The 12033-nt window shown below is 41.2% G+C and overlaps 2 protein-coding genes across 2 annotated transcripts; one reads left to right on the top strand and one right to left on the bottom strand.

Moving 5' to 3' along the window:
* The first annotated feature begins 1240 nt into the window (after nt 1–1240).
* Nucleotides 1241–6627, top strand: rpl23 (ribosomal protein L23). Its single transcript, XM_080776993.1, has 5 exons — nt 1241–1312; nt 2940–3023; nt 3679–3807; nt 4386–4499; nt 6491–6627. The coding sequence occupies exons 1-5, from the start codon at nt 1300–1302 to the stop codon at nt 6571–6573; spliced, it is 423 nt and encodes a 140-aa protein (XP_080633119.1). The 5' UTR covers nt 1241–1299; the 3' UTR covers nt 6574–6627.
* A 283-nt stretch (nt 6628–6910) lies between these two features.
* LOC308324744 (von Willebrand factor C domain-containing protein 2-like) lies at nt 6911–11114 on the bottom strand. Its single transcript, XM_080776992.1, has 3 exons — nt 10617–11114; nt 9546–9675; nt 6911–8139 (listed from the first exon to the last, which is right to left on the bottom strand). The coding sequence occupies exons 1-3, from the start codon at nt 11007–11009 to the stop codon at nt 7889–7891; spliced, it is 774 nt and encodes a 257-aa protein (XP_080633118.1). The 5' UTR covers nt 11010–11114; the 3' UTR covers nt 6911–7888.
* Nucleotides 11115–12033: the final 919 nt, after the last annotated feature.

Genomic DNA, 12033 nt, shown 5'->3' with positions numbered 1-12033 from the left:
GAGATTTATTTGCACGAAACATGCATAGAAACATTTTCTATATGTGCAATACTACTAATACTGCTGCACCTTGCTCCTGCTGCATCTTTTTGTGTTTTTGCTGCTACATTGTAATCCTGGGTAGTCACTCACCTATGATGTACTATGATGTTTTCTATATATAATATAATCTACAAGTTACACAGTTAACACTACTGGCCCCTCTCCTTAAACCCATGAAATATCTGAATACTTTATATACTTTATATTTGTTCCTATCTAAATATATATTATTTTCTTTATTCTTCATCAACAGAATCAAGAGGGGTTTATTTATCACTCACTAAGCACTAAAATGTTGATGTACGTTGTACGGCATATTCAGCATGACTGTGCTAATAGATGTTTGTCAACAAACAGTGCTCTCAAGACTCTAGCAGGAGATGCAGCCCTACTTTGACTATACGCTTGCACCTCTTGGTTCTCAAACATCTCTATTTCACTAATTCGACTACTCCTCGGTCTGGGGCCCATGACCAATCTTTTTGCAACCCATTTTCATAGTCTAGGCCCTAGGGTGGCTCTGGGTAGAAAACAGAGTTAAGCAATTGAAATTTGGACTGACATTAATTTAAAGATGGAGTGGCAGAGTTTTTGTATTTTTCCAGTTTTTCATGTGTCTAATGTCTATGAGGTCACGGTGACAGTACTTCATTAGACGCCCTGGAGTCTTTTTTATGTTCAATGTATTGATTTAGTATTTAGGGTTTCTTCCTGGAGGCTGAACCCTTGACAGTCAAACAGGCCAATGAAATAGGCAGACTAGTGACTACCTCCTTATTACCGCTTCCAACCTGTACATATTTTTGGTATTTTTTTTAACCTTTTATGATGATTTGATTTTAAGTTGTTATTTTTCATGTCATGATTATGAATTGAATACCCAGGACCTGAATGGAAACAAGACAGCAAGGACATCTTTTTCGGTGATCCCATTTACGTGTGTTTGACTACCCTGTATACATTTTTGTTTGACTGTACCCTGTACTGATTACGTTTGGATTCCTTCAGACAACGCAGCAGTGTTTAATTAAATATCTAAACAATGCTTGCTTGATTGATTCATATTAGTAATTAATAAAGTCATTATACTCTTTAAATATTTCTAGAATGACGATACGGCAGAATTATGCTATCGGATTTCCCGTAGGGGGCAGTGTGAGCACACAGAGAACGTCAACAGTGTGACCCGGATGATCTTCTTCACATCTTTATATCCCACAATTCCTTTTTCCGTCTTCCTCTTTCCCCTCGGCAGCAATGTCTAAGAGAGGTATGAAAAACATACTCGAAAAATCCATCTTAATCTACTTGATTAACCTCGGCATCCGAGTTTCAAACTATTTCTATTATTGACAAGACATATTAAGAAAACATTTCTGTGTGCATGTGGTTGAGTTTGCTGAAACGTTACCATGTTTATAAATGATTATGTTGGGCGCTAGTTGCGGAAGCCATGTTGGCTAGTTTGGAAAGCCAAGTCCGCTGATAACCGGTAATGTTAACATTTGGTTCATAATAACCACAGTCATTGTAATATGGTAAAAACGGCAATGTTCTTACATCTATTGAATTACGTGGCGGCCAAATATAACTTATTTTTACGACTACAGACTTGATTTCGCCGCTAGGTTAGCTAGCTTGGGCTTGTTTCTGTGAATCGTGGTTGTTAGCCGTAGTGACGGGCTGACATTAAAACTGACTATGTTCCAGCTATTTGTATGAAAGCGTAGTTTATGATTGGTTTTGGCCTTGTGTTTTGTACTAGTTTGCTGATAGATGGACCTACGCATGCACAGTAACGCGTGCAGGTTAACGTAAATATTGGAACTGGTCTGACAAAAGTGTAGTGTTAAACTATAGCTTTCATATTGTAAAGTGTGTGTGCGTCTGATTTAATTGCAAAGGGAGTGACGTGAATTATTTTCAGTATTCTATTATGCATAACCACAGGACGCTTTCATGCTGTAGTTTTTGGACAGTTTAGTATGGAGGTGAAGTTGCCGGTCCAATAGATCAAAGTGTGTGTGTAGTGGCAGCGGTGGCCGAACGGTTTGCGGAGCGGTCTTGATATCGGAAGGTCGCTAGTTCGTATCCCAATTACCACCGCTGAAGTGCCCTTGGACAAGGCATTGAACCTCTACCATTAAATGTTCTATGAGCAGGTCCTGGCTGTAAACAAATTCTTGAGCTTAGTCCAGTTACCCTGGGTAAACATAGTACCTTACCTTTCAGTTGCACTTTTTCGGCTTGTTTGATTATCAAGTGCTTTAGGATATCTATAAATTAATCGCGGTAGACCCCTTCAACATGCACTTGTTTCGTGTGTTCAGAGGCTGGGTGAGTTGAAGAAGGCAATAGTGAAACATTGCTTGAGGAGTGATGGCAGACACCTGACTGACTAATCTCAGTCTGATGTGACACTCATAAAATCCTTTGGCGTTGTCACGATGTGACAGAAATTAATTATCTCCTTCAAAAAAGCACTTGCTTTGTCTGGTCAGTGACTGGGTGAGTTGTCGATGAAGGGAAGAGTGAGACATAACTGTGGGTGAGATGGCAGTGAGTAGCCATGTCTGACCAATCTCAATCAGTGATGTAACAATGATGACATCTAATATGAAAGCAAAGTTTCTGGAGTTTAGATGGCAGGAGGTGCTCATCAGTGGAAAACAAAGGCATCTGTATACTCATACTCATATGCAGTTTATTGCATGTTTGACAGTCCTTTGAAAGTTATACCCAGGTGTATAAATGTGTCAAATAGATACAGTACATGATAAGTTAAAAGCTCTAACTTGTCATCTAACCATGGTTAACTATTGCTGAACAGCTATTATCAATTGTATTTCTTTGAGTATAATCTATTCCCCGTTCTCCCCTCTCCTCCTGTCCCGCAGGACGTGGTGGGTCTTCTGGAGCCAAGTTCCGCATCTCACTGGGTCTCCCAGTGGGAGCGGTTATCAACTGCGCCGACAACACAGGTTTGTTTTGCACACATTCACAACATTATACCTTAAACACTGAAGCTATACAAGTTAATTTTTAACTATTCCTCTAGCAGTTAGTTATGTGAACGTAATTGTAAACTTTTCTATACATTTTGTTTGTGCTTTTAATTCATGTTACAGACATGTAGATAGTGATGCCTCTTCTTGAATATAGACACTCCAATATATCTAGAAGACACTCAAAAATAATAATTAATTGTCATTACCCTTCAAAAAAGCACTTGCTTGGTCTGGTCAGTGACTGGGTGAGTTGTCGTAGAAGGGAAGAGTGAGACATAACTGTGGGTGAGATGGCAGTGAGTAGCCATGACTGACTAATCTCAATCAGTGATGAGACAAATGTTAAAATGCTACATGGAAAATTGGTTGCTAGCATTGAGTTGGCAGGGCTATGCTCATCAGTGAAAAATGCCATTTGGTTCACCTAAACTTTATTTGGCAGTCCAGCATTGATCATCAGTGTGCCACTAAATATTTCATGTGTGCACTTTGCAGTTATGCACATACTTGAATTGGGGAATTGCAGAAAATGGTCATTCAACATCTTACTTTTACTACCGCCTCTGAAATTTAATCAATTTTCATTTCAATTTCTTCTCTCCATCCCACCTGTTATTTGTCCCTCCAGGAGGTAAAAACCTGTACATCATCTCTGTGAAGGGCATCAAGGGTCGTCTGAACCGTCTGCCTGCTGCAGGAGTTGGTGACATGGTCATGGCCACAGTCAAGAAAGGCAAGCCAGAACTCAGGAAGAAGGGTGAGTCCAAGAATGTGATGTTTATCAAGCATTTGCTCATTCCTTTCATAGGAAGAGTGTGTAGAACAAAAAAACATCACTGTTTGTATGAGCCAGAACACAAGGAGTAAACAAAGACAAAACATGCATTCCATGAGCTTTGATTCTTAACAGGTTAACTATATTTTGAAGCCTTATCTTGAATAGAACTACTCCTGAATATCTGGAAGACACTTGATGTGACAGAAATTAATTGTTATCCCCTTCAAAAAAGCACTTGCTTTGTCTGGTCAGTGACTGGGTGAGTTGTCGATGAAGGGAAGAGTGAGACATAACTGTGGGTGAGATGGCAGTGAGTAGCCATGACTGACCAATCTCAATCAGTGATGTAACAATGATGACATCTAATATGAAAGCAAAGTTTCTGGAGTTTAGATGGCAGGATAAAGTGAACCTTTTTCTCTCTGGTAAGACTGAGTAGTACCTAAAATCATGCTGTTTCTATGAGCCAGACCAGGAGTAAGCTGAAAGTCAATACAAAACATGCATTCAATCAGCGTTGATTCTTGACTAACTTGCTTTCTTTCTGGTGTTTGCAGTGCATCCTGCGGTGGTGATACGGCAGCGGAAGTCGTATAGGCGAAAGGATGGCATGTTTCTCTACTTTGAAGACAATGCAGGCGTCATAGTAAACGTAAAAGGAGAAATGAAAGGTGGGTTAGTTTGCTCTCTGCTTTCTCATGTATTCTCAGACATTGGCCTGCATTAACCCATTTAGACTTGAGAGGCCGATTCTAAAAACTCCTCTTAAAACCTGACCTAAGGTATTCTGAAAACCTTCAAATTCTTATTTAAAAAAATAAATGATGTTGCTATATGAGACAGAGGTGTATGTGAGACAGAGGGCGCAGCCGGCATTTAAGGTAAAACAACGTATAGGTTACACCAGGTCAAAATTGTTAAGCTACATATTCTTGTTTGGAAAAACTACAGTTTAAGTTGAGTCTTCTACGAAAGCAAAGTTTGTCTCCTCACTTTTCCTCAGTTGACATTTTTTGTCACGCAAAGATCTGTTAACAAACGGATTTTCATCAAAATTGTCATGTGATTTTTGAACTGCGAGTCAGCAAATGCCTCTGACCTGGTTAATGGTGATCTGTCTTTTTTTTAAACGGCAGTATAGCTGAGATATTGTGCCAGTGACATAGGCTAACGAGAAACGGAGATCACTGGGAAACTGAAACGGCAGAACTTTCCTGACTTGATGATGAGATGGTAGCAGTGTAGAATCAATCCTGAATATCTGGAAGACTCCTCAAAATTAAAAGAGAAATCTAAATCCTCCAGTTTTCTGAAATAAATATTTCTTCTAAAATAGCCTACAATACCTACAAGCTCGTGGCGCGCTATGAGCTTGTAGATCTGCTATTTTTCAATAGTTAAATTATAACATAATGTTTAAAACACAAAGGGTTTCCCGCCCAAAATGGGTTAATGCGATGTGACAGAAATGTATTATTATCCCCTTCAAAAAAGCACTTGCTTTGTCTGGTCAGTGACTGGGTGAGTTGTCGATGAAGGGAAGAGTGAGACATAACTGTGGGTGAGATGGCAGTGAGTAGCCATGACTGACCAATCTCAATCAGTGATGTGACAATGATCAAATCTAATGTGGAAATAAAGTAGCTGGAGTTTAGATGGTAGCGGGTGTTAATCAGTGAAAAAATAATAATTGGCATGTCTGCACTAAGGTCGCATTCTCACCAGAGAGCTTTGCTGCGATTAAAACGAATCCTGCTGCGCATTTTCAGAAAGTGTGCTTCGTTTGACAGGTGTGAAGGCTCTTTCGAATCCTAATGCGCAGCAAAGAACCGCATTTTACTCCGAGCAAAAACGGGGGTTTCGCTTCGCTTCCAATCGCGCTTGACTACGATTTGGTGCAGGTGTGAATGCAATCCGCAGCAAATAAAGGAAATTAAGCAAACAATGTGGTTGGTGAGGAGCTGAACACAGTTGGAGACGGAGAAAGCATATTTTACGCAGCGCAAAGATGTCCCGTTACCGTGGATAGACGCGGTCGAATGAGGAGAGTGGAGACTGAAGCCCTGATCGAAATGAGGACGAGTAGCCTACATTAATCAATTGCTTAAGAAAACACAAACACTGCAGTGCAGTGTAATAGTATTATAGCCTACAAAATATTCTGTCTGTCTGTGCGTGCCGTAAACATGGAGTGCTGTCACTGTGTGGGGAGTAGGAACTTTCATCTCGATAAACTTGTAAACATTTTGCGCTGCTGTCTGTTTATTTAAAATGGTAGTCTCCGAATGCGTCATTCAGTTCTTCTGCCCCAAAACAAGGGCTATAATACAGAACATGATATTCCCAGTGCTGATCAGTGTCTGATCTTTACTTTATAGGCATCTCATTTGTAATGATTTAGTTACCATGTTTCTCTAATATCATGTACACATTTTGTCCACAACATTTTCTTTTCCACTCACAAATGGAATCAAGAGTATTACAGGTGTAAAACAATGGGTGACATTTGTTTTTGTGGAGAAAGCAAAGACGATTGTAGCGTATTCATTCGCAATGTCCTATAGTTTGATTTATTTAAGAATGTTTACAACAAATCAGCCATGAGTTTTTTTTTTTTTTTATACTAATCGTCTTTTCCCCCCCACTTCTGTCTCCATCTCAGGTTCAGCCATCACAGGCCCAGTGGCCAAGGAGTGCGCTGACCTTTGGCCCAGGATTGCTTCCAATGCTGGCAGCATTGCCTAGTCTGGACCTGCATTTGTTTGTTTTCAATAAAAAACTGTTGTAAAGCCAGCCAAATATGTCTTATGTTGTTTTTGTTAGTGGCCACTACTAGGCTTTCTCTTGTGGTTTGGTGTGCATCTCCTCAGATGTGCCACTAGGGGGTGCATTTGGTCTTTGATGGCAAGAAAAAACAAAATTATGCAATGCATGTAGAATTTATTTGTTAAACATTAACGGGTCTTCCATGAGAGATGTTTTATATATATATATATATATATAACGGGTGAGAAGTGGAATACATAAAATACTATATAGATACATTTGTCTTGATGGTGAAGTTTCTTTTGCACTATTGGTGTCTAGCGCCGATTAAAACTTGGCCTGTAGAAGCATCAACAGTTTACACCCCCCCCCCCCACTAGCAAAATGTTAACTTTTGATTGTATCTGATCACATGAGTTATAATAGTAGCATTTGGTACGTAAACTATATTACCCAGAGTCAATATTGTATTTTCCAGTATTTGTGCATATCCACAAAAATGCTTGCTGCCTGTCTGAAGGAGGGCAAGGCAAATACTATAACAGGAAATTGCCATCATGGAAGAAAGGGAGTATGTGTATCAGAAATAAGCGGTTTAAACCTTTCAAAATGTGGGTAATTCACACATTACATTGTATGTCTGTTGCATAGGATGCAGCACTAACACTTGGGGAAGCTATTCCCATCAGGTAAACTACCACATGCTACTGGGAATCGGTAAGCTGCTAGTTCTGCTACTTAATAACTGCTTCTCCCCATCACAGCTAACATTACATTAATACAATTGGCATTATGCAGTTCAATGCTGTGACAACACATACACACAGTTCACTGCTCTAGTTATGTAAAGTGTGAGTCATGTTTTTTTGCTTACACAGTGATTCAGTGTGTTTACGTGGTCAAGTACGTCGTCATCACTGATTCACTGGCCCTCGCTTCACCTCACAGATGGAGACCAGCGGGGCAACGGAAAAGATCATAGCCACCATCTGCCCTGACATTTAACACCCGTTCCTCTTTCTGACCAACATATCCACACCATCTCAGCCTCCATTCATTTATCCTTTTATCGCCATCCCACCTTTCCCAACCTGACTCGTCTGCCCCCCGTGACTCGGACTGAGGGGGGATTCTAGTGGCGGGCTGGCAGCAGATTTGTTTATGTAATGTTATTGTTTCGGCATTTTGCTTTACTGTGAGAACAGTGAACAGAGACAGAGTTCACTTCAGCCTATATCTAGTACACAATCTACCTAACTTTGTTTACATCTATTTCCCTCCTCTATAAACTCCATCATGGTATCAGATCCATTCTGGGACTAAACTCCCTCCCTTCCCTCCCCCACATCTCCTCGTCGCTGTAGGTGGGCTGGGTGCCAGGGCTGGGGCCAGACGTCAGGCTGGGCGTGGTACGCTGCTCGCAGGTAGCCTGGGGGTGTGTATGCCAGCTTCCATCACGGTATGTACAGTAACACACAGTCTGCTCATCAATGTCCACATGCTCCCCAGCCGAGATCACCCGGTTCCCCACAAAACAGTTAGGACCTAGAAAAGGCAGGTAAAGGGAGACTGAAAACAAAACGCCTGGTGGTCTCTGAGGCTAAATAACAACTAACATAAAGGGCAGCTGCAAAACGTATTGTCCATTTTTGTTTATCAAGACTTTTGTTTGGCCACACAGAATGGGCTTATGCTTATTACGTTTTCCTGTAGACACCACTTAAGTGGCCCTCACAGCCTCAACCAGGCAAACAGGAACATTAAGACTGCCCTGATAATGAGAAAGAAAGACTGTTTTTGTCTTTAGTTTAGTTGGCATATTCTTTACATTGGCTACATTCTTTAGCAGTATATTAATCATAAAAAAGAAGAAAGTACAGTTCCTATGCGCTGACAGGGTTCAGTTTGGCAGAAATACAGTAAAACTGAGGGAACATAGGCTCAGCACAGTCCAACCAGCTGTCTGTTGTTTATCCCCTGTCTGTCTGTCTATCAGTCAGAGAAATCATAATGACAGCTAGCAGAGCACATTGAGGATTACAGGAGACACAAGACTGGTAGACAGAATGTAAAGTGAACGCTGCGTGTGGAGGATGTAGGTCCCTTTATTTTAGCTGCTGTTTTCTTTTTGTGCAATCTGTTCATTGGATGATGGCTATTTTTACATACATTTTAACTCTGTGAAACACACAGTGTGTGAGTGTGTGTGTGTTAAGGAATATTGTGTGCAATAAACTACTACTAGCAGAGCACTAGATACTAACCATGCATGCTACTTTAATGACTTAAATTTGTAATTTGTATTTGAAATAATTATGGGAGGGGGGAGAGTAATGTAAGAATGAGCATCACGTCTTTACAATGCTGGATTGGTTTGGTATATGAAAGGATTATATTAATGCCCAGTGCATTTGTAAGTGTTATGGCATGGAGAGTGTTGAGTGTTTGAAGCTGCAGGGTGTGTTATAGATGACATAACAGTAGCTAATGGTTGTGGCTGCTGCAGGGTGAATACCGCTCACACTGGGATCCTGCTAATTATAGAACCAACGTGACACAGTCTGCACGAGTGTTATACACATTATTGTGCATATGCACATGCTTACATTTGTGTGTGTGTGTGTGTGTGTGTGTGTGTGTGTGTGTGTGTGTGTGTGTGTGTGTGTGTGTGTGTGTGTGTGTGTGCGTGCGTGCGTGTGCTTGAGAGAGCGAGGCAGGATGTGAGAAGATGTTGCATGATGTGACATACCAGCTCCCTGCAGACACAGTGGTGATCTGTTAGTTGTGTGTCATTGGACAGTGGACACTGAAGAACATCAATAACCTGTGGCTATATAAGTAAACTGTGTGTGTGTGTGTGTGTGTGTGTGTGTGTGTGTGTGTGTGTGTGTGTGTGTGTGTGTGTGTGTGTGTGTGTGTGTGTCAGAACGGGACAGACAGGTGTGTCCTACCTGTGTTGCAGACCGGGCAACAGTGGTTGGGTTCATAAGTAGGGTTGACACAGTGGGGTGCGGGGCAGTCTGAGATAGTACAGTACACCTCCCTGTTCGCCTCACAGCGACACCTCTCACACCGTGATAACTGGAACACACACACACACACACACACACACACACACACACACACACACACACACACACACACACACACATTTGAAATGTTTATTTATGTCCACATAATGAAAAGTACAGGAATACCTTGTTACTGTACAAAGGACATAAACACTGCCAGCGCAGTTTGACAGTGGGAGAGCAGCCAGTTACAACGTGCATGGACGGCAAAGCATCGTTACATACAGCACAGCTGACATGTCGGACACAGGGCAGCAGACATAAATCATGGATAAAGGAAACAACGCCTCCTCCAAACTTTGTTATACATCATAGGACCTGCTGTGAGTGCCCCAATGCCCCATACATAAAAAGACTTGTGTTGATATGATGACTCAATTAATTTCTAATGGCCTAATAAAAAAACGCTTTGGCACTGGCAGTACTGTGGCAATCAGTCACTATACTAGCAGTCTATTGCCCTACAAAGCCAAAGTGCAGTGGGAACAAAATATTATAGTAATACATAAAATGGGTTTATAAGTGGTCAGCCAAATGAGATATATTAAGACCTAAGTGATATATATTACACTAATTGCACATCTGTTCTTATTGTTTATAGGCTACCCCAAAATCAGAAGGCTAATTTAGTAATTTTACCTTTGGGATACACTAATAAGTCGGTGTGTCCAAAAACGCAGAACTGCTTACTGTCTACATGTCTTCTATATTTTTTCAGCTCTTTTGCATAATGAAATGGATAATGACAACTCTCCTGGTGGAAAGATTAACTGCAAACCCCACAGTAACATTCTCTCTTTAATATAACGTTAATGTAGCCTATACAGTGTCAGTATCCATCTACTGTAACTAAGTACAAATGGAATGTTTAGCCTACACCCAGAGTTAAATTAACAGTGGGTTTTTTTTTGCTGTGTGGGAAATAATTCACTTTAATATCTATATTCTCACCCTGAATTCCTCTAGGAGCCGGTACGTTCTGCCGCCGTAGACGCACACCTTGGCCACCGCCTCGCACACCGGGCAGCACGCCTTGTACTTGATGCGGGTGCACCGCGGGTGGATCCTCGGACACTTGGGTCGGACGCACACGGGGCCGTCCACGGTGCACGTGCAGGGGCATCCCGTGCGGCTCGGGTAGTACACCTCCCCGATGCCGTACACGAAGCCGTGGTCGTCGATGCACCACTTCCCCCGGTAGTCGCCGAACTCGTACTCCTGCGGGTCCGTCTTGGAGTTTGAAGAAGAGTACTCCGCCTCGACTCGGACCTCCAAACCGCACAAGAGGAGCAGTAGCAGCGAGATGGAGAGGTAGGAGAGCGTGCTATTCCGTTGGCAGCTCATCCTTAATATTAATGGTTGTTAACTTGTTACTTATTAATATGATAGTTATAATAATACAACTTCAACATGTTGACTTGTGTGGCAAGTTGTTAACGAGGTTCCCACGTCCCAACACAGTCAGTTTGTTTGTTGTGACGCATGGCACATTGGCACTGTGCGCTCTGGTGGGCGTTTTAAGCCCGGTTTATACTTCGCGGTATGACAGCATTGCGCGGATCTATAGATCTGGCTGCTGGTGGCCTGGAGACTACATAATAATTCCTACACTACACGGGTTGTGTTTACACGCCCCCGGGCGGATTTGAAAAAAACGATGGGTTATAGCCCATGTTTTTTTAAATTTTGAAAAAAAGAAGTTATCCTCGTTTCTCATTTTGGAACATGGGCTATAGCCCATATCGTACGGCATACTATAGCACGCCGTTTTTCATCATTTTTGAGGATTTGAAAAAAATGAAAAAATGAGAAAAACGATAGGTTATAGCCCATGTTTTTTTTAATTTAGAAAAAAAAAGTTATCCTCGTTTCTCATCATTTTGGACCATGGGCTATAGCCCATATCGTACGGCATACTATAGCACGCCGTTTTTCATCATTTTTGAGGATTTGAAAAAAATGAAAAATGAAAAAAACGGTGGGTTATAGCCCATGTTTTTTGAAATTTTGAAAAAAAAAGTTAGCCTCGTTTCTCATCATTTTGGACCGTGGGCTATAGCCCATATCGTACGGCATACTATGGCACGCCGTTTTTCATCATTTTTGAGGATTTGAAAAAAATGAAAAATGAAAAAAACGGTGGGTTATAGCCCATGTTTTTTGAAATTTTGAAAAAAAAAGTTAGCCTCGTTTCTCATCATTTTGGACCTTGGGCTATAGCCCATATCGTACGGCATACTATGGCACGCCGTTTTTCATCATTTTTGAGGATTTGAAAAAAATGAAAAATGAAAAAAACGGTGGGTTATAGCCCATGTTTTTTGAAATTTTGAAAAAAAAAGTTAGCCTCGTTTCTCATCATTTTGGA

This window comes from Protomyctophum bolini (genome assembly GCF_963924005.1).
Source record: "Protomyctophum bolini genome assembly, chromosome: 11".
Classification (NCBI taxonomy): Eukaryota; Metazoa; Chordata; class Actinopteri; order Myctophiformes; family Myctophidae; genus Protomyctophum; species Protomyctophum bolini.
This window is presented reverse-complemented; position numbering and strand designations above follow the sequence as displayed.

Coding starts and splice junctions, on each gene's coding strand:
- rpl23 (XM_080776993.1), top strand. Junction 3,024..3,678: donor CAACTGCGCCGACAACACAG/GTTTGTTTTGCA, acceptor TTGTCCCTCCAG/GAGGTAAAAACCTGTACATC. Junction 3,808..4,385: donor GCCAGAACTCAGGAAGAAGG/GTGAGTCCAAGA, acceptor TGGTGTTTGCAG/TGCATCCTGCGGTGGTGATA.
- LOC308324744 (XM_080776992.1), bottom strand. CDS start 11,009: ATGAGCTGCCAACGGAATAGCACGCTCTCCTACCTCTCCATCTCGCTG. Junction 9,676..10,616: donor GGCTCCTAGAGGAATTCAGG/GTGAGAATATAG, acceptor TGTGTGTTCCAG/TTATCACGGTGTGAGAGGTG. Junction 8,140..9,545: donor TTGCCCGGTCTGCAACACAG/GTAGGACACACC, acceptor TGCCTTTTCTAG/GTCCTAACTGTTTTGTGGGG.